This window comes from Cyprinodon tularosa, unplaced genomic scaffold, assembly GCF_016077235.1.
Source record: "Cyprinodon tularosa strain WSP-4 unplaced genomic scaffold, ASM1607723v1 ctg270, whole genome shotgun sequence".
NCBI classification, from domain to species: domain Eukaryota; kingdom Metazoa; phylum Chordata; class Actinopteri; order Cyprinodontiformes; family Cyprinodontidae; genus Cyprinodon; species Cyprinodon tularosa.
In genome coordinates, this window is record NW_024038975.1 from 2111282 (window position 1) to 2138267 (window position 26986).

Here is a 26986-nt window from a genome sequence, read left to right on the forward strand (position 1 = left end):
TTCTTGCCCTTCTCCCCTGTCACACTCTCCCTCATTCATCGCCCTCTAACAGAGGGAAAACCCCACTTTATGCTTTCCTGTGAATATCTGAGAGGGGGATCGCTGGATAGGAAGGTGTGTGCAAGTAAGCATGTGTGAATACATTTGTGTGTGTGCACTCTCTCAGAACAGGATATTGGAGCTGATACTTCGGAGATAAACACAAGCATTAGTCTCTGTCTGACACTCGATACACGGAGCGACTCCCCCCCCCTCCCATGAGCACAGAGGACAAGAAGAAGAGAGAGGGTGAGCAAAGCAGTGATATAAGAAGCGTTAATGACGATTGACCCTTGGGGCCAGACTGGGAGTCGTGTCTTGATGAGAGTTTAGACAGAGACCAATGGGTGGTCCATCACTTCTGCTAACACTCTCCCACTCCTTTCTGTCTACCTTACTGTCTTTTTCAGTTGATTAGTACTGTTGTATGATAACACCAATATCCATTGCTGTATTCATTTGTCCCGTATGCCATACCAGCATGCATTGGTTGTTGCTGGAATAAAAGATGAGACAACGGAAAATCCACTGCTGATAAATTGGTATCTAAGAATACAACCTGATAATACAGGCTCACTATATTAAGTTCTTTTTAAGATAATTTTAGATCTTTGCATAGATACTTGATTTTTTATGAGGTGCCTTGAAACATTTGAAGTTTCCAGTGGCTTCTCATCTGTCAGCTGCCCGGTTTTGGGAGGACAATCCTTGTTATAACATTTCCTGAATTTCTATACAGTATTTCATTTATATCAGACATTTTCTGGTCTTACCATCTAAAATGTTTGATTGGACATAAAGACAAACAGTCAATTTCAACCTAATTGCCTGCTGGACTAACAAACATAAAAACCTAAGATGCATCCAGGAAAAAAATGCTGCAATAGTTTATTTCAGTAATTATATTTGACAGAATATATATATTGAATTGAATAGATTTGTTGCATACAAATATTCTATTTCAGCAAAAAAAGTTTCTGGCCAGATAAGAAATGTATCTCTTATATAGCAGTTTACCAGTTTTACTATAGAAAATGAAGTACTCAAAAATAATGATCTTTTCAATGATATTCTGCTTTAAGGAGATGCACCAATTAGGCACTTCTGACTCAAACATGTTTGATATGTAGACTTTTTTTTTGTTCGTCTAGAGTATTTGTTCAAAGAAAACCTGCAGATCTCTGACCTGTTTATTAAAGCCCAGGGCACGCAGGGCTTGTTTGACTCCAACCAGAAGCTCCCTGCTCTGAGCAGAAGCTGGGGCTACAGGAGGGCTTACACCCAGAGTTCCTGCATTAAGATATCTGTTGATAAAGACGTGGAAGGAAGCAACATTAAGAAATGTTTCAACATGCACAAATACATCTGAGAAAACGTTAGTCAGTATTTTAAGTTTCCCAGCTTAATCCATTATCTTAAATATCAACAGTTCTTTTTTTTTTTTTTTTTTTTATAAAACCATTTTAACCTTTTATCTTTTTTCATTAAATGTGTTATTATTTATTCAAGACAACATACCTATGAGCCAGGACATTATTAAGATAAAGTTCACTCTTCTCCTCAGGGGAGAGGCCTTCAGCCATCAGATGGAAGATTTGAAAGTTCTGATGCTGGGGCGGCAGGTGAACCACACGGGTCTTCTCCAGCATGTAGGTGGACACATGGGCTTGGACATGACACATGAGGTTTATGTCAATACATATAACTATGATAATTATTAATGAAACTGTATATTTGTAGTTTTTGTTTAATGGCAGGTATTAAAACAGTTAAAGCTAAAAATAAACAACAGGGGAAAATATAGGAATGGAGCAATGAAAACAAAAATAGCTTAAAATTTTTTTTTAGCTGTTACTGCATCCTAGTGGTGATTCTCAACCATTACATGTTTCAGAGGGAAACTAATTTAGTGGTTTTCAAAAATGCAAACTTTTCCACATTCTCTATGTTGGAACATTCAATTTGAACAACGTTTTATGCCAGAGAGAAATGCGCAACAGTAAATTCTTTGAAGTGGAATAAAATTAAACTTTCTCTTGGTGTAAACATCAATAGGTCAGGTATTTGAATAGGACTGAACCTCTGCTCTAGATTCAAGTCCATTACAAAGGCCCAAAAAATTTAATCTAAATAAGTCATTTTTGATTAAAAGAAGTCAATTTTTTCTTAAACTGAGGAGGGAAGTGAGACACTTTGCAAATGGAACAAGACTATTTACAATCACAATAAGAAAAAAAACTATGCATTGTCTTATTTCAAGTGCGTATTATCTAATTGTCTTATTTTAGGAGCAAAAAGTCTAAATCCATAGGCAACTCATCTTATTAACCTGCTCAAATCAAGGTTAAATACTTTTAATGCAAGATTTTTTTACTTATTTTGCAGCGCATTCTGTAACAGTGTATAACGGGACCATCTTTAAATTCTCATTCAAAAACTATAAGTTGAAATGTTGCAAATGTATCACTCCTTCATAGAATACAATTTTTTCAGCATAGCTTCCTCTCTAATGAGTGCTCTTCTTACAGAGTATGTTGGTTGAGGTAAACTCTCATGTTGTAATTGTTTTATAACTGTGCCCTGCTGTATATATGTTTAGATAATGGGTTAAAAGGTGCTCAGGAATCAGTAAAATATATTTTCTTTAGATTTGTGAATATTTTTCAATCAGGACTTTTGAGCTGTATTCCTTGGTTTGAATGACTTATATGTATTCTATGGCTGTCACAGAACAACTGCATGGTGATTGAAATAACACAGGTGACTGATAAGGAGATTTTGAAGATTATTTTTGACTGGGAAGTAAAGAGAGTAATGTAATATTTTCCTTCCATTTTACAGTCATGCATCGCTTTTTGAGGACACTTCATAGAAAACTGCATTGAGCAATAAAAGATAAATATAAAAATATTATTATTACTATCATTAATATCATGTTTTCTTTAATGATTTACAAAATCTAAGGAGAAAAAAGTAAAAAAATTTAAATGAAATGAAATCATGCCTAAGAATGATAGAGCCAACTCTCATAAGGTTTTTTTTTCTTTATATGAATAAAAAAAGGCATTTAATTTATAGTCAGTCCATTCAGACTTAGTACTATGCACCCAGAGGTGTATGTTGCATTACCTCTCAGTATTGTCCTTTGTTTCTCACAGAACTGGATTGTTAGCAGCTTAATAAAACGGCTTGAGTTAGTGTTCCTTGGAGTCTTTGCGTGGCCAAAGGCTTCCAGAATACAGTTTACCTGTACATGTCAACAAAGAGCTCAAATTAGGCTTTGCATTAACTTTCATTCAACACTAAGCTTAACACACTTAATGAAAAACAATGACAAAGAATCTGTAAAAATTTGTAGCATGATGAAAGTGTGGGTGCAATTGTTTATGTGGCCCATTTAGGACGGTTTTCTATATATTTACTAACCTTCTGAGGAACAATAGGCCTTATGGGAACCAATAGGTTGTCCTATGCAGACCCTCTTTTATAACCTTATAGAGTAAGTTTATAGAGGAATGGTGTGAATTAACCTTAGTTTAAGTTTAGGATTAGAAATATACTGATAATAACTAGCACTAGGCTAAATATCAGTATAAATATATGAAGGAAAAAAAAAAACTAAGCAATGTCTCAATTCCTATTTCCAACCACTAGGTGCCAGTAAAAGTCTATTCCGTGAGACTTATTCTGCATCACAGAATGAAAATGTTGACCCAGATATTTCCTACATAACAATCAGACAAGAGCACTCTGGGGTTGCACTGATTTTTTATTTCATAAGAGCAAAAGCAGACTGGTGAGTCGTCCATTATGAGTATGAACCTCAACTACTAGAAACAGAAAAAAGGAATAATACAGTATGCTAAGTGGTGACTTTTAGGATGAATTTTCAGGAGTTTTAAACAATAGTACTGATGTTGAACTCAGAGTGTGGTCTGCTTTTCCTTCAATCAACCTCAGGAAATAAGTAACGCATAAGTAAGTGTATTGACATCAAAGAGTAAAAAAAGCTTTAACTGTGTATATCAAAGGCATACAGAAAATATTGTATATCACTACGTATATACAAACATATATATATATATATATATATATATATATATATATATATATATATATATATATATATATATATATATATATATATATATAAATTCATTACAGTTTCATTACAGTGTGTGTTATGGAATCATGTAGCCTACAGTGAACCGCTATTTGACTATCTTCTCAATAATTTTGCAGTCAGCCACATTCCACTTACGTGTTTCATTCTGGGCTCTAACCCAAAGCCTTTGGGGTTGGAGCGAGCTATCAAGTGTCTCACAATGTGCTTACATGCCTCAGTTTTCCCAGAACCACTCTCACCACTGAAATGACAGAAAGAGACAATCTTCTGTCAAAGTCTTTCATGCAGTGCTGTGCAAAGATTTTCATTGCTTTTTTTAAAATACACATTGTACAGATTAACAACAATTGTAAATAATTGCTGTTTAGATTATATCTGATAGATCAGCCAAAATAATTTCCCCATTGTAAAAGTGAGGCAAAATGAGTTATGTTTTTTAAAAAACTCTTTTCGAATTTAATGCAATCTCTTTCCTTTAGAATCCACCACTGACTAATTTAAAGTCGGTCTAAATCAAGCAGTTTTTTTTAAGGCCTCAGAGGTTTGTTAAATAACATCACTGTAAAAACAGCATCATGTAGAAACAATCATATAGAGGCACAGACTAGAGATGTGAAGTTAAAACACCTTTAGTATAGCATCCCAAGCTTTTAACATCTTACAATGTTTCGTTCAGTCAACCAAAATGGGAAAAGGATTCCCACATCTACAAACTACAAACCTGATCTGCTAGGTTAGACAAGTAAACCATATCAATATATAAGTAAAACACAATGTTTTATGAAAAAAACAACAACAAACAAAACACATCTCACACTTTAAAACAACATCCACAGCATGATGGTGGCTGCATCATGCTGCACGGATGTCTCTTAATCTGGGAATTAAACTTCTCAGACCTGATGGGAATTTGATTGAAGATAAATTAATGGTTCTGAAAAAAACAAAACCAGGGACAGATCTAGGGGGGGTCACTCCCCCTGGGATTTAATTTTATACCCCTGAAAGAAGCAGTTATTTACTAAGCCTGAAGGTAGCAGCAGTGATACCATGGTGTGGAATATTATCAAAAAAAGCTGAATACATATAATTGTAGTTTTTTTTTTTTTTTTTACAACAATATACTAGAAATAAAGAGGACTGTGTTCTTGTATGAATTAGTTCTTTGGTTTTCTAGGGGACAGTTTATCTCTGCAGTCACCTTGGAGTCTTCTCTAAAGACAAACATTTATCAAGCCATTTAATGTATATATGATGTCGAACCATGAATTGATTTAAATGGCACTAATGCATAAAAATGTTGATTAACAAGGACCCTACTGAAACTCTATTTTTTTGAAAATCAAGAAAACGTTCATTTTCCTGCTGCTTTGTTTTGATCAGTCTTTATTGACTGTAAAATGTTTTTGGCACCTATCATTTTTCAGCCACCTCTCAGTGCATATTGGTCCCTGCCTGGACACCCCTGTGAGAATTTTCTGAAACTGCCACTGGTTGAAACATGATGTTGAAATGGCATATTGTTTTCATTTCTATCTGTTTAATGTTTGACTGAGTTGATATTCTTCACTAAAAAGAAAAAAGGATAGGGAGGAAAACTAAGTTCCTCTTTGGGCCAAGCAGCACGAAGAGCAGTGAAGAGGGAGACAGAAGTAGAGCTGGTACTACGAAAGGAAGATACTGTGTAAGAACTGGATATGCTTTAAAAATCAGATGTTTAATGAAAGATAGTTGAAGTACCTGCTGCTGTTGTTGTTTAATACCCACAAACCCACCTAGAAGTTCTAACTCTAGACCTCAGTATTTTTTGGCCATGCGTCGGCTCTGTAGACTAAGTATAGCTGTTCTGTAGAGCACAAGAAAACCTTTTCTGACTGGTTAAAAAAAAACTCTTTAAGGTAATTACAAGCATGTCTCTGTAGTCTGTGATATCAATATGTATGGATCTGCTAGACTATATTAAATTTAAAACATTCTTTTTTCTTGTAATTTTCTTAATCCTTTCTTTTTTCTCCCACAACAGCCACATCTAACCTCAAATGGAGCTTTGTGTACATTTAAGAATAGTAGGTGTGGGATGTAAGTCATCTGTCCTTAATGTTAATTTTCCCAACCCACCAGACATTCCCCCCCCAGGGACCCCCCACTCAATGTTTTCCACAAACTCCTCCTGACATCAGTGAGATTACAATGACAGACCGCACACTTTTGCACCTAGGATGTCCGTTCATTTTCTGTTGACTTGGCATTGGGGATGACATAAGGCTCCCTTACACTGTATGCTTTGATACTTTCTGCACACAGGGAGATCAGACATGCATAGTAGCACCAAGCAGATGGCTTGGGAAGGTCAGAAACCCTCACTAAAGACTGCAGCACGCTTTCAGTGAGCTGGTGGGATGTGCATGTTATCCTACCACTCAAAGTCCAAAGGTCTTTTTGCTATCTTTTCATTTAACAGTTTTTATTAGATTTTAAGGGCAATTTGTTAGAGCACTTGCCCCAGGAGGGATCTGGGCCATTGATTGTAGAAGCAGAGGAGTGTGTACATGTATGTGTACTTTGGCATGTATGTGTGTCTGGTTGGGCTTATTGTTGGTCCATGTATTGCTTTCTTGCCAAAAGTGAAACCAGAGAAGCAGAGATAAAGGGAAAGGAAGGGTCTGAGAAAATGGAAACGTGTGCACATGCGGGTGCACAGTGCAATGTCACTGTAAGTGTGTTTGTGTGTGTAAGTGAGATGGATAGCCTGTGGCCAGGGCGCATTAACTCTCTGCCAGACTGGTTACGACTCAGTGGGAATGTCACTGGAGAGCCGGAACAGGATTTAATGCAATCAGGGTGCAACGTCGGTCCAGTCGAGGGCAAAGAGCGCAGATCTGCAACCCTTCCAACAAACATCCATCTCTGCAAACGCTGAACAGGTCTACAGCTCGGTTTGGGCTCAGAGCTATTAATCTTTCTGAAAGTGTTTAACAGGTGTGCAGCTGAGGGAGGTGGGTAAAACACATGGGCAACTTGCCAATTCTTTACACAACAATTTAGCTCTAAAAATGCCACAGCACTTTTGATCTCATGTAGTATGCCTTTTAAAAGTATTCACACCTCAGACTCTAGACTTTTTCACGTTATCACATTACAGCTGTAAATATTAATTTACATCCATAGGGAATTCACATGATCTCTTAACACAAGGTATACAATAAGTATGTTATGTTTTAGAATATGGTTCCTCAAGGATTTGAAATCTGAAAGGTACGGCACAAATTTGTTTTCTGTCTTAACTTTGATAGTCCAAATTAAAATCCAGTTTACCAAATGCCTTGTACTGAAAACACTTAAATAAACTACCCTGAAAAGCAATCTTTTCCTTGCTACAGTTTTTAGTTTTTTTTTTCATTTACAGTCTGATATTGTCATGATTTTGGTGCTGAAGGGTGGCTTGATTGTTTATTTCATTTAATTGTCGACTGCTGGGCCGCTAACTGGACCTCAAAGAATTTTTTGAAATAGTCGATAAATTGAGTTTTCAATTCATATAGTATCAACTGGCTCTTTTATTAAAGGTTACTTTATACTTTTATACTTTAAGTTGGTTTTGGAGCACATAATTTTACACTTTTCCTTGAGGAAAGAGGTCAAGTTGATACTTCAACTTTAACACTGCAGTATCTATACTTAAGTAACAAATGTGTGTACTTTTGACAACACTGCCGGTGAGGCAGGCGGGGGGGAAGCACAGTGTCCAGGCTGCCATTACCAGGTCGGGTTTGGTCGCTCCGGAGCTGATGGCTTGGTTCGGGTGCCTGGTGTGTTTCGAGTATGTGTTGCAATGTAATCGACCAAAATCCCAGACGATTGTGAAATCCCCCCGGACATTTTTTTAGGTGTGAAAAGTAGGACATATCCGTGAAAAAGAGGACGTCTGGTCATTCTATCATATCAACAATTTTGATGTTTCAGTGAGTGAGTGCTTGTTGCTATGATGCGTCTTGCTCAGCAGCATGCTCGCTTGTAAACCATCCAAATCAACGCACAGCTCATCTAAATATTCATGAGCATACCATTAAAGGAAGAAAACCTGTCGTTTTAACCAGGCTTGGATTAGGGCTCATAGAACAGCAAATATGCCATTTTCAGTCCAACCAATGTTACACACCCTATCAGAGACCTTAAGGGCCAGCACCAAATACTCCTATAGAATCATTCTATGAGTCCTTTAAGAAAATCATCACCATATCATGATGCAAATATCAATAGATTTCATCTAGGGGGTGGTGTGTTCAGGTTTCTTTTAGCAACACTCTTTTGGACATAGGCCAGAGAGTTGCATTTTGTTCTCATGGGAAAACAACACCTTCTTCCACAAGCTAGCAATTCACCCTACATGCTTTGTGACATCAATTTTAATAGGACTGCTTATGGCTTTGTCTCATCTTTATTTTCAAAAGTCTTCCAAAAGGGGAAGATTTCCTAAGTGCATGACGAAGAGATTATTTTTGGATGGATTATCTAACTGAAGCAGCTCATTTCATAGTCATAGCTTTGCTTTCTTTTTCTATTGTTCGATGACTAAAGAGAACCTTTTTATATGTTCAAAGCTTGGGGTGATGCTAAATAACCCAAACCTGCTTTATTGTCTTCACAAATGTATCTCGGACCTCTCTTCTTTCTCTTAGTCTCCATGGTGCCATTGGTTCCGTTTTCTGACAAAACTGATGGAAAGGAAAGGCAGGTGTACCTCAGGATAAAACACTGTGGGCGTCTCTCCTGCTGCATCATGTGGAACGCCCTCTCAGCTGAGGAGAAGATGTGAGGCGGAAGGGAAGAGCAGAGGCGACCAGTGGAGCTCAAGTACAACTGACTGACCTAAAAAAAGAGATGGATTCTTTACATACTGCAAGACGTCCACATAACCAGGGAAGGGATCATTTTCTACTAGAGTAAAAGTATACTGGGTTACATTCTCTTAAAGTGTGGGACTGTGTTTAATTATTAGATTAAGTTTACTAACAAAGTAACCATGTAAATAGTTTACATAAACTCAAAATTTCAAATCTATATAGAAGGAATTCAAACTACTTTATATCACATAATTGCAACATTGTTTTCAATGACTCTTATAAAATAATACATTAAAAGTCATACTCGTTTTGAATTGGTGTCACTTTAATGTCATTCATGCTATGTAAATTGTGAGCAGATGTAAGTCCCTGGGTGCCCAGGCCAGCAGCAGTGACTGCAGAAAAAAGGGATGGAGGAGGGTTTAGGCACCATGACACCAGAGAAATTGACAGATGGCCAGCAAAACACACATGTTGGGACATATGTCCTTCTCACATTAGCTCTCTTCTGTTCCTCCACACAGGCTTATGTCTTTCTGGGTGTATCTGCTTGGAGAAAGTCCACACAGAGGCACGACAGCCACAGTGGGACAAAGATATTTTCTCCTCTCCTCCTTCATAGCTATGTCTGGGGCTAACAAATTAACTGCCATCATTTGATACATTTTAAAATTAAACATCTGTCTTTCAAAAGTCACAGACACAAATAAAGATTCATTCTTTTTACTGATGCTGTAAAAGAAAAAAGGGATTCTGATTAACTCCCATAGGGTTGTGTCAATATTTGATTTTTTTCTTTCCTGCTGTCTGATTTCTTTTTATATAAAGAAAAAGACTGTAACTGAGCTGGTTTCTGTCTGGGAACAGCTGCTTCTGTGCCTTTTCTCTGGCTAATGCATAGTCAGCTTTATGTTGTGGATTACTAACAGGAAGACTGCATTATTTATTATCTACAAGGTCCATTTGACCCCCTGCTGCCCCAGGTTTTATGCAGGAAACTGATTTCCTTTATAGGATTTTACAGCTGTAATACATATTTAATAGAATGTATATTCTGCTGTTCAACAAAGTGTAATTCTGCATATTACCATCTAATTTAAAATATTCTAAAACATAACAACTTTTTCACTGAAAAAAATAAAGATATTTTAATAACTTGTGCTTACCAAAGTGGAATAAATAGGCAGCTCTTTGTTTGGATTGATCAGTAGGAGAATATGTCCAATGTAAGTCTAAAGAAGAACAGGAAAATACATTTTAATAGCTAACAAAAACAAGACTTCATTTATTTATCAGTGATAAAAATAAATAATAAAAGTAAATAATTAAAGTATAAATAATAAATAATAAAAGTAAATAAAAATTCAAAAAAGGGAAGAACACTATTAAACTTCCAGAATTTTAGGTGAGTTGTTTGTATACAGCACTTTTGGGGTGATTTAAAATACAAAGCATTTAAGGACCAGATGAGGTATAAACAGAGGGAACAGAGTCACTTAAATTTATTTTTCAGTAAAAATACCTAAAAAGTTGGTAGAAAAAAAAAAGTTACACAAAATAATAGAACTAAAATGAAAGGGTTTAGTTTCCCAAAGCTTAAGGTTACTTGGAGCACATGGATTATTCTGCCTTTTTTTCTCCTATTTCTGTTTATTATTTCTTTGCTCTGTTCTCTTTTGTCCTATTCCACTCCGATAGAAGACTGAAGGAAATCAACTACAGAACAAAAAGTAATCAGAGATAGATCATGTCACTATTTTAAAGACATGATTAATGCTGTGCACCAAAATACTTTCTGTGGTTATGCCAAGCAGCAAAAAAGTTGACAGTGAGCAACACAATGCTGTACATCACTGATCTGACTGTTATGTGTAAAATGATCAAAAATAGTAATGATTGGTGCACTTTGTCAGAACATTTTCACTCTTTCTAAATGGATCCTACATGAAATGAACTATTAGCAGAGCTCCGATAGTCTCTTTTCTTTATCCACCCCTTTGAGTTCTTCCCTTCCTTCAGCCTCCACCACTGAGTATAACCCTTCAGTCAACTGTCTATCCAGATTCCAGTAATAGCAGACTATTACAGCTTCCCCACACAGAGGACAACTGCAGAGCGATTGAGGAGACTCACATTGATCCACTTCCAGTCTATATAAAACTCTACCTCTAGAGAGGAAGACTTTTAAAAGAATGGAGGAAAGAAATTATAAAAATAGGTTTGCTACTGGGAATGAAGACTTTGCCTTCAGAATATAGTAATGGATTTTTTTGTTCAGAACTGAATTGATTCGGTTGTTATTCAAAAGACTATGCCTGGGTTTAAAAAGAAAAAAGTTGTAGGTCACTTTGTTGTGAGGGTAGCTAAATCTTTTTAACATATTCAAAGAATAAAACCAACTGAATTTTGATTATTTTACACGTTTTAAATATAAACTTTTTTAACAAATGTAGCTCAGACTCAGATAAATTAGGCATTTATTGGCAATCTTTTTATCAGGAGCTTTGTAGAACTGCTTAGAAAAGAGGAGGTATAGTATAAGAGCCAATGACCAATCTGTCCAGAGCTTATAATGCACATTTTCTTACCTTAAACAATAACACAGGTTTAGGACATTCTGGAGAGTTCCAGAAAGGCCTTTTCTGTTTACAAAGGAACCTATACATTCCAGAAAATGATGCAAATCACATCATAATATAAAGTGTTTTCTGAAAATTACCAAAAGCCTTGAATATACTCTGTCATATCTGGTATAATAATTAATGGCTTCAACAAATGGAACATATAGGCTCTGGAAAAATAGGTCCACCTTAAATTACACCTGAGTAAAACCCAAACGTATCAAGACAGTTGGGTTTGTGGGTATCATTTAATTTCATGAAACATAGCCTGTAAGTTAAAAAAGAATAATTCTTGTATGTTTTAAAATAATGAGTTAGGTTCTGTGTGTGGGAAAGTAGACTGCAAGTCCTGGGTAAGAAACCTCCACATAACGAAAAAAAATGCAAAATAACTAGTAAGCTCTAGTTAACTATGAAAATAATGTTACAGTATGCCCTTAACATTGACCAAAGCTATGACTTTATAATATGCGGGAGACAGACTAAAAAAGTTCTGGATTATACGTAAACATAACTGTGAAGTTCTGTGTGTTATACTTATTGTTTTGTATAAGCAACTATGCACATACTGAAAAATACACTGACTGCTGTAGAAATGCTGGGTATTAAGTTTGTGTAATGTGATCCAAACTTTTTGTATTGACATTTCCAAACTATACTCAACATTCCAATACAAAAAGACATCTGTAAAGTCAAGAAAATATATTTGGTATTACTTTTTCTTAACTCTTAGGCTTTATGCTGTTTAATCTTTTGTGTATAAGACAAAAACATAACAGGCTTACATAGATTTGGTCATTGCAAAAGCGCTTCTGCATCTCGTAGAGCAGGCTACTGTCAGTCAATTCACTGAGGGATGCAAGGTCATCATTGGGAGCTGGAGGCATCAGCTTGACCTAAAGAAACACAAGAAATTAAATATGAATTCAGACAGAGGGGTTTAGCAATTTTTTTTATGTTGCTCCCCTGTTACAAAAGTGTAAAAATACTTCTTCTGGTATTTTGTCTTCACTTTAGGCTTTTAACATCTGGAATAAACGTGTTGAATTTTGGATGATTGACTAAACAGGGTTTTATGAGAGATTTTGTATTTAGGGTTATATATTAAGCTGATGAAGATTCTCAGTCATCTTATATATCATCACTTATATATTAAGGCTGTGTCAAAGCAGAGGTGAACTCTCTTAATCAAATAGTTGGTAACTGGTTACACTAGATATTATTTAGCAGTATCACAGATGCTGAATATATTAATTAGCCACCTTAACATATCTTTTAAATTGTAAAAAAAAATTAGATATCAAATTTACATCACTACAACTGCTAACTTATGTATGTTGCAGTTTATTAAATGAGCAATAAGTAAGAAAATCATTCTCATTTGTCACCAGACCTGAAAGTAACATGTCATGATCTGCCCTGATAGCTGATCTTAATTGTCACCAACCTGCCTAATTCTGCCCAGTCTCTAATTATCACTCATCTCATCCACCTGCATCTGTTGCTTTATATCCGGCTCAGCCCAGCTATTGGGGCAAGATCATTGTTTGATTGTTGTACGTCTGTTTCCTTAGTTTTTGAGTTTATTCCAAGGTTCATGTTCCCATCCCCGGAGGCCAGTGGGTTGAGAGGGTTACAGTGTTTGTCTTGTCTCCTGGTTGTGTTTTGGGTCTTTCCCACTGAGTTTAAAGTTTTTCACATATCCTGGTGTCTTGTCTTGCCTCCGTCCCTCAACTCCTGAGCCTGCCTGTGCATATCTGCCTGGGCTTGCTTCTGTGAACCTACCTGAACACTCTGTGGATTCCTAGAACCCTGGATATGTCTGTTTCTGTGCGATTCGGAACCCCTGACCAGCATGCAGACTTCTGGATTCCAGAACTGTCCTGCCTGATCTGTTTTCCCTGAGCTGGATTGAATTCCTGCCTGTTCACTGAGGTTGCCGCAGCTCCTTATTGCTCCTTTAGGCTTTAAATTTCAGTTTAACTTCAATATAACAATTTTCTTTATAATCCAAAGGCACTGTAAGAAGGCTCATCATGAAGTGGACTGTGAGGCAAACTTACCTGCTCAAGCTTGCTGGGTCCAGAGCTAAAGGGGCTATCGAGGCCATTATCCTGAGAGGGTTGTTGGCTTAGTGCTCCACTTGCCTCTCTGAACATTGTACACCTCTCTAGCAGACTGTCCCGCTTAGAGATTGAGAGACCAAGCGGGTTCCTTTTTAACAAACAACACGAGAAGTAAAGAGATTGTATAATAGGCAACATGATACCAACTTGACAGTATATTGAAATGTAATATTAATTATAATTAATCATAATTTACAGAGTACAAAAGAAAACTGTGCACATGCAAGAGTTAACCCACAAAGTCTTGAGAGGTGTGCTGAAATCGTAGGAGCCCCCATCATAACGCTGATCAGTAGAAGGTTGGGGAGCAGTGGGATCTTTTAGTCTCTGCAACCAGCTCTCTTCTGCATTCAGCAGCATCTCTGCTATGGGTTCTGACACAGCAAGATCTGTTGATTACAAAAAAAAAAAAAACTAAACATCAGATTAGCATACAAATCTCACATTCCCAAAAAAATCTTTCATTTCATGTACTGCAGATCTCAGGCTAGTGTTCAACTTCCTTATCTTTCTTTGGAAGCAATCAAACATTTATTTCTAAGGTGAAGACGACAGTCCTTCTCTCAATATAATCAGTTCTTTAAAATTAGTTTGATAACACTTATAGTGTGAATCAATCCAATGAAACAGAGGAGATGAGGTTTAGGATCTCACTGACTGTAATAATCCCTAAGAGAGCCTAAAGGAGAAATTATTGGTTTGGGATTTTATTATTTCTGCATGACAGACAGCACCCCTGATAGCTATCTCTTGTAATTTTTTTTCCACATGGTTTGTAAAAATGAAAAACATGCTGCTCTAAGTTTGAAGTATGCCAATTGTCTCAGCCTTTTGGAATTTGTCTCTGTGTTTTTTTCTCTACATCCAAGTATGGCCTATTGATTAAGATCAGAGTTAATTAGTCACAGGCTTGACTAAATTCAGAGAGTTAATAACCGGCAGCCAAGGCATTCCATCCTACAAAAATGGAGGTTAAAAGATAAATCCAAAAGCTCCAGTAGGACACATTTCATCACCGTCTAACTGCACTGAGCTCCAAACTCTTTAGATTAGCATGTCTGTGTATTTGTTCATGGAGTGAGAGAATCTTTTTGGATTTAGTGACACTATAACCACAGATGTCGGTTTTATTTTAAAGGATAGACCAAGAACATTTTTATAAATATTGAGTGGACAGGAAATTGTACTTTGCAGTTTAAACATGAGTATATGAACATTTTAAATAAGCCCTGAAAACAAAGTAGATTTTTTTAACTAACAAAAATATTTAGTTTTTATAAAAGGCAACTGAAAAAACACGTTTTACCTTTGTTGTGATCAATTATCGCTGAACGGAAACTACTCCCCTCTGTAGACACACAACTCTGGCGGTGGTTTTAAAAGAGCCAACTCCCTGTTTTAACATTCTATTTTGCAGGTGGCCCTGTGCCGCTAAATACTAGTCTGAGCGCTCCCAAGCTGGAGCCTATGCTAAGTAGCGACCAAATCCCTCCAGAGAAGTCTGCGTTCCGTGGACCGAGTCAGACTGCCTTTTTCCTGCGATTCACAAGGAGCTGAACTCAGTGATTTTATTTTTCCTGTGATTCAAACAGAGTTGGGCGCATTGTTTCCTGAATCAGAAACTAAGCAGAGACAGAGAAGAGCTAATCCAGTCCTGCTAACCTGAATCTGACCACCGAACAACGGGCCCCCCAATCGCTGTTTGCCAAAGGAGCCAAGGAAGCCGCCAGACCCGTGACTGCCTGAGAAAGAGCAGCACCAAGGAGGTGCTGCTGAAGGCTGTGGCTACAAGCTCACCACCGTATCTAAAAGGGAGATGTCCCGTGCTACCATGAGTTATAAAATTTACCCCCTTGCAAAATTGACTTTTATTATTGCATTGGATTGATCCAAATACCTTTGAGCTGCTGTTGGGCACGGACTGGACTGCTGACGGGGCCTGCAGAAAACCGGACAGAGCCAAAGGCCTTCACTCCACTGAACCAAAACAGTAACATCATCCTTCCCCCTGTTTTAATAAGTTTTATGATTGAACTGCTGATGGTTTTCTGAGTTTTAACTGAATGCTAATGTTCAATGTGTTGTTTACTGTAAGCTAACTGCTGCATTTGAATGGCTAGCATTGTAGCTCCAGCTACCTCATGCTGAACATGTTATAGAGGCTACATTGTGAGCTTACCCTTTCTATTTTTCAGTTTGACCTGACCAGACCAAAACCAGAACCTCTGGGGCCAGCTAAGCTAAGCTAACAGGTATTTCAGCCTCATTGCTGTTTAATGCAAGTCCTTATTCATTTTTCACCATAAAACAGAACGAAACTTCACTGTTTTGCCTGCAGTTAACATCTCTGCGTCAGGTTTTTTTTCCACATTTATCTGCTGCTATTTTTAAAGGACACTTTCAAATGCATTAAGCCTTAAACTTCGAACATTCCTCAGATTTGGAACAGACTTTTAAACTCCTCTTTCTCTTTTATTTATTTATTTATTTATTTATTTTTTTTCAGTAGTGTTTAGTGTCTGCTTAGTCATTACATATAATACTGTTTGATTGTAGCTAATAAAGTTGTATTTTAACTTGCAGTCTTTTGTGTTTATTTTAAACAGTTTACAATTTATCACTCAGGCTGGATTCTATCTTCTAATAGTAGCATCCGAATGAACAGAGAAAAATGTATTTGGTTGGTGATTAATAACGTTGCTGATAGCCATAGTCTAAATTACTAAATTGGTGAAAGACAACTGGATTTTTAACACCAAGGAGTCCAACATTTGAGGTAAGAGGGTAAAACCCTGGTCAGTAAGGAAATTTCAGCTATAATCATTCAACTGATAACAATTAATAGTTTTACACTTGATCTTAATGATCTATTAATTAAGTATAACTTCCAGTTCTAGTTATTTAATATATTCAAAATCTTCTCATAAATTCTCACAACACCTTGCAGCTAATGTCTAAACTAATTAAAAAAGGATAACTGGGTCTGACGTAGGAACTAAGCCTCTCCAAAAAGGTTTTACGCACAATTGCCTTACAGGTCTTAAAAAAATCCAACAATGTAACATAAAAAAAAAATCCACCCTTGCTTTTGAAATATTCTAGTCTGAAATATTTTGTGCCTTTAACTATTAATTTTTAAATATTATAGTTTAAAAAAATAAATAAATTGAAGAATTTCTTCATTTTGCCTTTCAGGGGTGCTACACAAGTTACCTATATACATTATTTATTGATGTCTAGTTTCAAACCACCAGAATAATTTCATGTTTGAATGGGCTCTTTAGACATACAAAGGACACTTTTTATAGGGAAAAATTCCGGCTTATATATTTCCCTTTCACTTCACAATTAGCTTCGACTTTTAAGGCCTTTTATATGGACAAGATGGCTGCCTAAATGTGGTAAGTCACCTTTGCTGTACAACAGGAATATCACCAGATATTATCCTCAAAGAATTCTGGACTTTAATGTGAATGCATACACTTCTGCATGTGAAAACAAAGTTACTAACAATTCTAAAAGAGTTAAAAAAGAATCCACTGGACTTTTTTTCCAAGTTTGAAGACGTTTCGCTTTCCACCCAGGAAGCTTATTCAATTCAAAATGTCAGAAATAGCGTTAAGTTTGAGGCTTTATAGAGTGGACCAAAAGCCTTGTTTTGGGTTAGGAAATATGGAAATTCAATCGGACGAATGGGTCCTCCCCTTTGGAGGTGGGTCGTTTGGGTTCATTGTTAGCCTGCCTAACCCGATACCTGTCTATGTCTCAGAAAGGGTGGTCAAGAGAGGGAATTGTTGGCCTGGCTGAACAGGCGAGTTGTTCTGTTCCCCTGTAAGAGAGTGAGGGTTGCGATGATATTGGGAAGGAATCAACTCAATTGCTGCACGTTTTTTTGAAAGCTGAAATCTTTCAGAGTCCAGTCCCTCTGTTTAATTGTTTTTTCTTTCTTAAAACCGATGGCTTCCTTCACACCCATCTCAAACCACCTATCTTCTTTGTCAAAAATGTGAACATTCAGAAATAACAATATGACCGACATGCTGGGGACCAGAGCAGTGTGTCTTAGCCTGCAGCAAAAAATTTTCTTAAAAGATTGTTTAGGGAATTCCAAGCCCTATACTGATATATCTTATCCCAAACTATACATGGTCTTCCTGTTTAGTGCTTTAACAACAACTTTACTTACACGTAATTCTATTTCAACAGAAGCATTAGCTGCCACAAAGGAGAAAATAAGGTTTTTAAAAGAGATCCTTAATCACATATCAAACACATACATAAATTTCAGGTGTATGGTTCAGTTGTGACTTATTATTTATTCATATATTTCCTAAAGAACGGCGGCTACCTGTCAAAACAGGAACAGATGTTCACCAAAAACATCTGAGAACAAGTATTTAGCACAAAACTGCCCTAATTATTTTTTTTCCCCTGTGGTCTGCTAAAATAAAGCACAAAACAAAGGATATTATTAGATAAGGACAGAGATGTTGTTACTGTAAAATGTTTTGTAACACCCTCTATATTTTGGTATTGTGCTTATATGCAAAAGCAACATGCACACATATATGCACATGTATTTATGTCTTAAACAAAACGTATCCTTTTACTTATTCTGCTTTATATATTTCAACTTGGTTGAACATGTTGCTCTGTCCAGCTGTAGTGTTGTTTTTTTATTTTCATGCTGACATACTTATCTGTGTAAATGTGTATGTTGAGCGTATTACCAGATGGCTTGTCTTGGTTGCAGTTGAGCAAAGTTGGGTTTGCTCCATACCTCAGGAGCTTGCAAACAATGCTGATCTGTAAAAAAACAAATAAAACATCATCTGTATTTTTGTAATATCTAAGAAAAAGAAATGATTTGATGGTTGAGTGGATAGATGGATAAATGGATGGATGGACGGATGGATGGCAGGGCACAATAATTTACTATACAGGAAACTGTCACTATGTATATGTATATATATATATATATATATATATATATATATATATATATATATATATATCTATATATATATATATATATATATATACTTATAACTAGGGCTATGACTAATTAATAATTGGATAGCCAAAGGTTCCTTAAAGAAGACCTTTTACTAAATCCAACCAGGTGCAACTAAAACTTTTCCAAATAAGATGTTTGGAATAGAGCATATTGGAAGAAGAAAGAGTTTTTTTTTTAAATGCAAAATGTTTATATATATATGTATATATTTTTTTTACAATTTTGATATAATTACTGCTCTAAGTGGGTCATTCTGTCACCTAAAAGTATATCTTAAAGCAGCTCTACTCCAGTTAACGATTAATGGATTACTAAATTAGTTGACGATTATTTTAATAATCAATTAATCACCATTAATCCAATTAATTGTTTCAGCCATAGCTATAACTTTTACCCAAAACCAGCCTATTTGTCGGTGAAGATTCTTAGTCATCCAGGTCATAGTCATTCTAAAACCATACTTTTTGGAATAGTTTACTTGTCCTTCACCACATGAATTAAATGGTGTCACCTAAATGCATTTTTTTCTGGTTTTATTTCTATTTATTCTACCACTGTATGGAAATACATGCTGACTGTCTGACTAAACATTCTCATTGAAATACCTCTTTATTGTAACCACTGTTGGAATTGCCATCTACTTTCAAACTACACTTGCTCAACAACACAGCATATACATTTTAATCCTTATGAACCAAAATGAAAGAACTTTCTGTACTATCCCTTCCTGGGTTGATGGGTACTGGACGCATAACACAGTGGATACCCAGTCTGTGCTATTTATTATTATCCATGTGCTATGACAGGTATAATGTAATCCGTCTTTAGCAGCTTATGGTTGGATTCCTGGCTGCTTATTGCTAATTAATGTAACTTTTTTTCAATGTACCAAACCTTTTACTTAGAAATGAATATAGCTACGATTTACAATAAGCCTAAATACAACTGGAACAAATCAGCTTATAACTGATGATTTACAATTGGGGAGTTAAGAGAAATAAACGCATAATAAAAAACAGAACATTATTATAAAAGTATTCCCCCCTGCACCTGCACAACTATCACCTCCATATGCATGGGAAGCTGGAGGGATTATTACTGAATTGCAGCAACGTAGGGGTGAGATATAGGAGAAGAGCAGAGGAGAGTGAGTCAGCATATTCTCCAGACTACTGTAGCTCTGACCTATGCCAACAGCTGTTAAATTATGAGGCCAAAGCACAGCCTCTGCCCATGGAGCTTATCAGCAATGCTCAGACTCTATAAATAATGGCCACGAGTCAGAAGCACTAAAAGATGTGAACGCTTCGGCAAGTTAGGTTTAAAAGCAGAACAGAAAAAGGTTACAAGTACCGGTACATGGTTATATGTAAGGACAAATCAGCCTTAAAGCTGATAAACAAAAGCTGCAATGTTAGTAACACTCATGAACTCTTCTAAGTGATCAATTATTATCAATTTGGAAATGTTATGTTACAATTTCAAGTACCTTATAGTAGACGCAAGATAATTCCAATCTAGTTTTTACTTAATTGCTATGCCTATAAGCCAAAAGAAATTAAAGTGGGTGGTAATTTAATTCCTGCTAACTTTTGAGTGCAAATCCAACATAAAAGGAATAATTTGTTCCTCTAAAGACTCCAACTTTAAAAACCTTAATTCAACCTACAGGAGCTAGTATCTAACTTATCACAAATCCAAGGGAGAAAAGCTTAATTAGTTGGGTAATAGGGTCATATATCTTCTTAAAGGGTCACTTTAATGCACATGGCATGCTGCAGATGAGGTCTCAGAGTTTTATGTACCAGGAGATTCGTAGTTGCTTCATGTGGCCCTGAAAAACTAGCTAAAAGCGGAAGACGACAAATGGCAAATGTTAAGAAGGTGCAGAGAGTGTTTGGCATGCAGTGGGGAGCGCACTGTTACCAGTAAAGTGCAGAGAAGTGAGGTGATTTAGCACTGAAAGGAAAACCTAATCAATTCTACAATCCTCCAATCAGCCTCTGGTAAGTCTCACTTCTGCACATATCATTACTAGAGACACACTCACATGCATTTTAATTTCACATTACAAAATCGTAAGAGCAAGAGAAACAAGATGGTTAAAATCTTGTTCATTTTAACAGGTCTGTAGAATATGCATGCAGTATTATTCATGCAGATCTAGTGATTTATTTTCATCTAAGTATTGAACAACTAAAAGACATGATAAATAGTAAAGATAGACAGGAAATGTCAATAAATAGAATCGGGAAAGAATGTGTCCATGAAAATGAAATATATTTTAAGACAAAGAAAAGTGATTTGATGACAGACAAAAGGACATGGAGAATGATCAGAAGAATAAACTAATTGTCAGCATCCACAAAGTCAAAGGGTTAATTATACATTTAGTCGTGTCAGCAAGATCTGAAAATGATAATTTTGTTCTTTTCGTACCTTTCAAAACCAAATCTTTATTCCTTTCTGTGACTAAAACTGAATAGCCAATCTTTCTTCAGTCAATCTGCTAATCGGAAGCATTTTAATCAGTGATTACATTTTCTGGCTTCCCTATGACCTAGTTACTGGTATTAAGGTATTTCACAAATTACTTTCTCAATGCTGCTAAACTTTTCAATCTTACCCTTCCAACAGTTTAAAGCTCTTTTCTTAAGCTACCAAATGTAGCAACAAATCGACTGTATGTTTCTCCAAATTAATGGAACAAAAAGTAAAACAACTCTGCCCCTCTCTGATCTATTGCTACACATTGCCAGACAAGATTGCTACACCTTCGTTGTTGTAAAAGAAAGACACAATGGGAAACACTTCCAGACATCAAAACACTATGTTAGTGAAAGCTAACCAGAGTTAACCATCAGTATCATTTTAAAATCCTAGTTGTGCAAAAATTTGCATTACTATTAAGCAAAAAACTGCATGGACTACGTTAGCAGATAGCCCAGCTGATATGGATACTATTAGCAGGTTTTTTTATTCCAAGGTCTATGACAAAAGAAGCAACATTGTAGAAATAGTCTCCACAATAAGTGAGTTGAGTTTGAAACTATATTTAAACAGGTAGGTACATATTCTATACCTAGGCATGAAAATTTGCAAATAGTGAATCAATGTAAAAAAAAAAAAAGCAACTTTATAAACAACATTAATGTTCAATATTATATCAATCTGAGGTGGTTTGTATTGCTGCATTGCAGAAAATGTAAAACTTGGTAAGTCCATATTTCTTACAATAAGTGCATTTTGTCTTGAATTGTATTAATGCCAATGCATTGAGACAATTTATATTTAAAACAAGAACAATGACAATTCCTAATCATCTTATTTTAAGGGTAAAAAAACTCATTCCATTGGCAGATCATTCGATTCACCTACTCTAATTAATGGTAAATCCAATAATTTTAAGATATTTCTACTCATTTTCAGATCCTTCTTGCAGTGTGTTGATTTTTCTTTCTTTAATAAAACTTTTTAATAAATCATGTCACATATTTTTGTTTCTTATTTCAATAATCATACAATTACTCAATAAAAACCATTTGGTTTTTTATTCAAGTTTATCATCCCTTTAACGATCCCAGTCCAAATAATGCCTACTCTGTCTTAGATGCCCACAAGCAAGGTTCAGTGATGGAAGAATCCATCAATACTTTTCTCATTTTTTAATTAATGGAAGCAATCCCTTTAAATCAATGCAGCAAGTTCAGTTTTAATTAGGTATTTATTTGATTAATGCCAAAACATTGCACTGCAAATTACCTGCCCATATTTTGCAGCCAAATGGAGTGGGGTCCAAAAGTTGTTGTCGGCCGGATGGGGGTCTGCTCCACTTTCCAATAACACTGACACCACCTCTCTGTAACCACTGGCACATGCAATGTGGAGCTTTTCAGAAATGGAAATGCAAAAAGAACATATGATTAGAAAAATACAAAGTGGTAAAGAAAGAGTTGGAGAAATCAAAGTCAAATATTCACAAGCATAAATCTTTACAGCAGTTATTAAATTACCAGAGTGACTCCTTCATCATTTGGCTGGTTAAGGCTTCCCTTTGTGGTTACAAGATTTTTCACATCGGTCAGCATGGTGGTTGGTCTCTGTGTCTTTATAATATGCATGGAGGCCACATCTACACCTACAGTACAACACAGTAACATAATATTACACTCATGTTTTTATTACGGTTACCAATCATTCATTTATGTATTCACTTAAATATAAAACTGAGCACAGAGAAGCGCAGCAATAAAACTGAGACACCTCAAGCAGATAGATAGATTACAGTGTCCTATAAATCCTTTATACCCTTTTGGTTTATTTATTTAACATGTTTCACAAAACTTGGATTTTGTGACAAGTCAAGATAATCTAATGTTCGATTGTGCAGTGAAAGGAAAATAATATATAGCTTGACATTTTTTTTTGTAATTTCTGACAGATTTTTCCTATATGTTTAAAGATAAATCCAGCTCAGACTGGATGCAGAGGGTTTGTCATAATCAATTAGCAAGAAATCTTCCATTTAATGTAGACCTGGACTTCGCCTGTGGCTACACTTGTAAACATGAACCTAAACTATTTTATGCATGTGCATCAATGGATGATCCATGGGACAGTGTATTATAGGAGGTTTAAACTTTGATATATATATATATATATATTGAACATAACTCCTCCTTTAGCTCTTCTAAAATGTTATCCTCCATGGTGTATCCTTTGGTTTTCATGATGCTTTTTATCGCAAATTTTGTTAAGAAAACCACTGATATGTTACAGAAAAGTTTTTTTTTTTTAATGGAGTACTGCTTTTTTTTCTCTAACCAAAGATGTAACAGACTGCAAAAGATTTTGTGTGTGTCAAACAGAAGAGGCTTGGACACTTCACAGATTTTATTTAGAACATTTAGAAAACATAATTTTCCTTTCCTTTCACTGCTATACAGTACAATGCCTTTAGTATAGCAACCAGTGATAACTGGTGTGGTAGCTACTGTATAACACTGCTACACTGGTTGTCATTTATTAATAATAATAACTGAACTTTATTGATCTCACATTGGAGAAATGTACTTCTGCATTTAACCCATCCCCATTCGGGAGCAGTGGGCTGCTATAGTGCGGCGCCCGGGGAGCACTGTGGGAGTTAAGGGTCTTGCTCAGAGACCCAGAGTGGCAGTTTGTGGGAGTGCGGCTTGAACTCAGAACCTCAGGATTCTAAGCTCTATGCCTTAACCACTTTTTACACAAATTTGATAATTTGTGTAAAAAATTTAAAAGGAAAAAAAGCTTTTCAAGGTACTGATTTTCCCAATTGTGCTTAAAGATAAATTAAACAACTTGTAACTCTCTGAAAGTTCCTGATTTCCAAGAAGCTGAACACATTTTTTACAAGTGCTCATTAGTGGTAACTTGAACATGATGTCAACCATTTCACCTAATCAAATAAAGGTGAAAACTTGTGGGTCGAGCAAACAAACAAAAGGAAACCTAAATGGCTGCATGTTCAAAGCTGTACAGGTCAATTTCTTTCTTTCATATTGTATGCAAACACCAAGCCCAGCTTTCATTGTTGTAGCACAGTACATTGATTATCAATAATTCTATGTACCTGATATCTGTTGTAAACTAATGAGATTTTACCAAACCAGTGGGTGGAATCGGTTGATCAATATGTTAATCTTTACCAAATAAATGATAGCCTCGGGGTCAAGAGTGGTGATCTTTAAATGTAAGGCCAAAGGAGAATTTTAGCCTGTAAAATATTGTATTCCACCCAAAAACACATTCATGATAAAAAAATAAATAAATAAATAAATTCAGTCCAATTTAATCTGTGGTTTGATGACATTACTGGTTTAGTCAGTTATGATGCTTGTTTGGAGAACGTAGAGCGAAGTAAGACAGAGTCTGGTCATAAGTTTACATACACTTTTTTTCTTTAGATTCCAATGGCTTCATATTATTCACTTTCACAGGGCAGAATGGTTACACACATTAAATGTAGGTGATTTTTGAAACAAAACTTGTAATGTGAAGAATTTGAAAGATTATTCTCTTTCTTAATTATTTTATATTGCAAAAAAGCAAGCCCTCAATACCTGACAGCAGTTATATATTTTTAAGTGTAAAAGTCTCATCTCTCATAAATGTTTTTATCATCATAGCTAAATCTTGATCATATACTCTAATCATAAAAATATTGGATCATGGTCTTCACCTGTTAATTTAAATCATAACCTAAATGTGTGTTTCAACATGACAAAGATCTTATGTATATCATCTCAACCATTGTCGCTATCTGTTTATCTAAGCAGAGTTTTGGGGTGCGGTGAATTTCTTCTAATACCTCCCGTGGTCCTTGAGTAAAAGGTGTGTTCCACTTTGAAAAGATCACCACTCCACTACAACCAAACACTTTACATTTTGAATAGTGTACAAATGTAGGGTGAAATACCTAAAGGGAACCCATGCATACACAAGCTGAGCATACAGCTCCATGCAAAAAAACCCCACAGTTGGGATTAAAACCCAAGTCCATCTTGTTACTTCGCAGCTATCCAGAACAACTGTACCAAGATGCTGTCCATCTCCTATTCAGATCAGATGGAACTTTGGATAACTTACATTTTGTTTCCTTAAACCACATCCACCCCAAACCTCACCCAAGTTAAGAACATATGCTTTAACCTGAGCAGGAGGAGTGGTCAAACATAGTGCCAGAATTATGTCAGAAGCCCAGCATGTGGTAAAGGTTAATGTTGTTAGGGACTTGTTAGGGATGTCAACATAGTGGAATTGGTAGTTTCTTGAAAAAATACAGACACTCTTGACCCTGTGAAGCTTGTAGAAAATACACCATAAATTCAATTAACCAAGGATTCCTTTAAAGGGGTCATAGCATGTTACACCAAGTTTACATTGTCATAGATTAATAATGATAGTTCAGTGGGGGAAACGGACCAACAGAAAAGTTCAAACCCCACCAACAACCCCTTTCTCTGCAAATCTCACAATTCTAAACTTCCACTGTAGTCCACCAAAATCCCGGTCGATTAGAAATTCCGCCCCGGACATTTTTAAGGTATGAAAAGTAGGACATGTCCGGGAAAAAGAGAACATCTAGTCACCCTACCATATCAACAATTTGATGTCTCAGTGAGTGAGTGCTTGTTACTATGATGGGTCTTTGCTCAGTAGCTTTGCTAGTTTTACACCAACTATTCAGCACACATCTTATCTAAATATTCATAAGCATACCATAAAAGGAAGAAAACCTGTTGTTTCATTATAGGGCTTTTAACCAGGCATGCATTAGGGCTCATAGAACAGCTAATATGCCATTTTCAGCCCAACCAGTGTTACACACCCTATTCAGAGACCTTAATGACCAGCAGCAAATACACTATATAATCATTCTATGACTCCTATAATATACTGTATTTATCCCGATTGTCTGCTGTATAATCCTACCAGTGAAAAAAGCATGGTTCAAATACAAAAAGTTTAAATGAAACATGAAATCCATACTAATGAATGAAGTCAATCCAATATTCTGACCAGACAATGGTGATAGTAAAGGAAAAGAAAGGACATTAACCTTCAGCTCCCATCTCCTGGAATAGGGACACATGGAAAATCTGTCTTTCCTATAACTGCACAAACTTGATAAGGATAGAGAGCATACAACCCTGTTGCTAAGGCAACAGAGGCTGATTGAGCCCTTGTGAGTGAGGGTATGTTGCATGGAGGCAAAACCCAGTGGGAAGGGGGGTAGGTTTGGGAGATCACAACATGGTGCTGTCAGAGAGAAGATAGCTGAAGTGAATGCATCTGTGGCTGTGGCTGTGTGGGTGTGTTCTTTGGTGTGCATGTGTTTCTATACAAATTTGCTATCCTATGTCAGAATGTGACATTTATCATGTGATTTATTGCAGACTCCAAAGGGCTGATGCTAGATACAAAGCAGAAAGATACACCCCTATTCTTGCAATGTTTCTATGTTTTCCAGTATCATTCCCTTCCCACATTTTGTCTATTTTAATTTAATCACATCAACAGTCTTTACTTTTCATTCAGTTAGCCATTTTGAATGAATTTTGCCTAACTGCTTTTTTCTCCCTTCCATTTTCAGCTAAACTACTGACCTTCGCCTTTGTCTCTAAAGGAGACAATTTTCCTAATCAACTTTCTCTATCAGACAGCCTGTGGCT

At 36.1% G+C, this 26986-nt stretch overlaps 1 protein-coding gene across 4 annotated transcripts in view; it reads right to left on the bottom strand.

Moving 5' to 3' along the window:
* myo16 (myosin XVI) overlaps positions 1-26986 on the bottom strand; it is a 128544-nt gene that overhangs the window by 50719 nt on the left and 50839 nt on the right. For all 4 annotated transcript variants that reach the window (XR_005281177.1, XM_038289661.1, XM_038289662.1 and 1 more), the window contains exons 6-17: positions 22787-22911; positions 22536-22661; positions 18487-18562; positions 13995-14145; positions 13694-13844; positions 12416-12526; positions 10176-10241; positions 8907-9034; positions 4301-4406; positions 3169-3286; positions 1558-1705; positions 1226-1343 (exon numbers count right to left, since the gene is read on the bottom strand). Coding sequence is in view for 3 of the 4 variants with exons in the window: in XM_038289661.1 (XP_038145589.1) it covers positions 1226-1343; positions 1558-1705; positions 3169-3286; positions 4301-4406; positions 8907-9034; positions 10176-10241; positions 12416-12526; positions 13694-13844; positions 13995-14145; positions 18487-18562; positions 22536-22661; positions 22787-22911 (1424 nt within the window). In the remaining variant the exon portion in view is untranslated. The remainder of the gene's footprint in view (positions 1-1225; positions 1344-1557; positions 1706-3168; positions 3287-4300; positions 4407-8906; positions 9035-10175; positions 10242-12415; positions 12527-13693; positions 13845-13994; positions 14146-18486; positions 18563-22535; positions 22662-22786; positions 22912-26986) is intronic.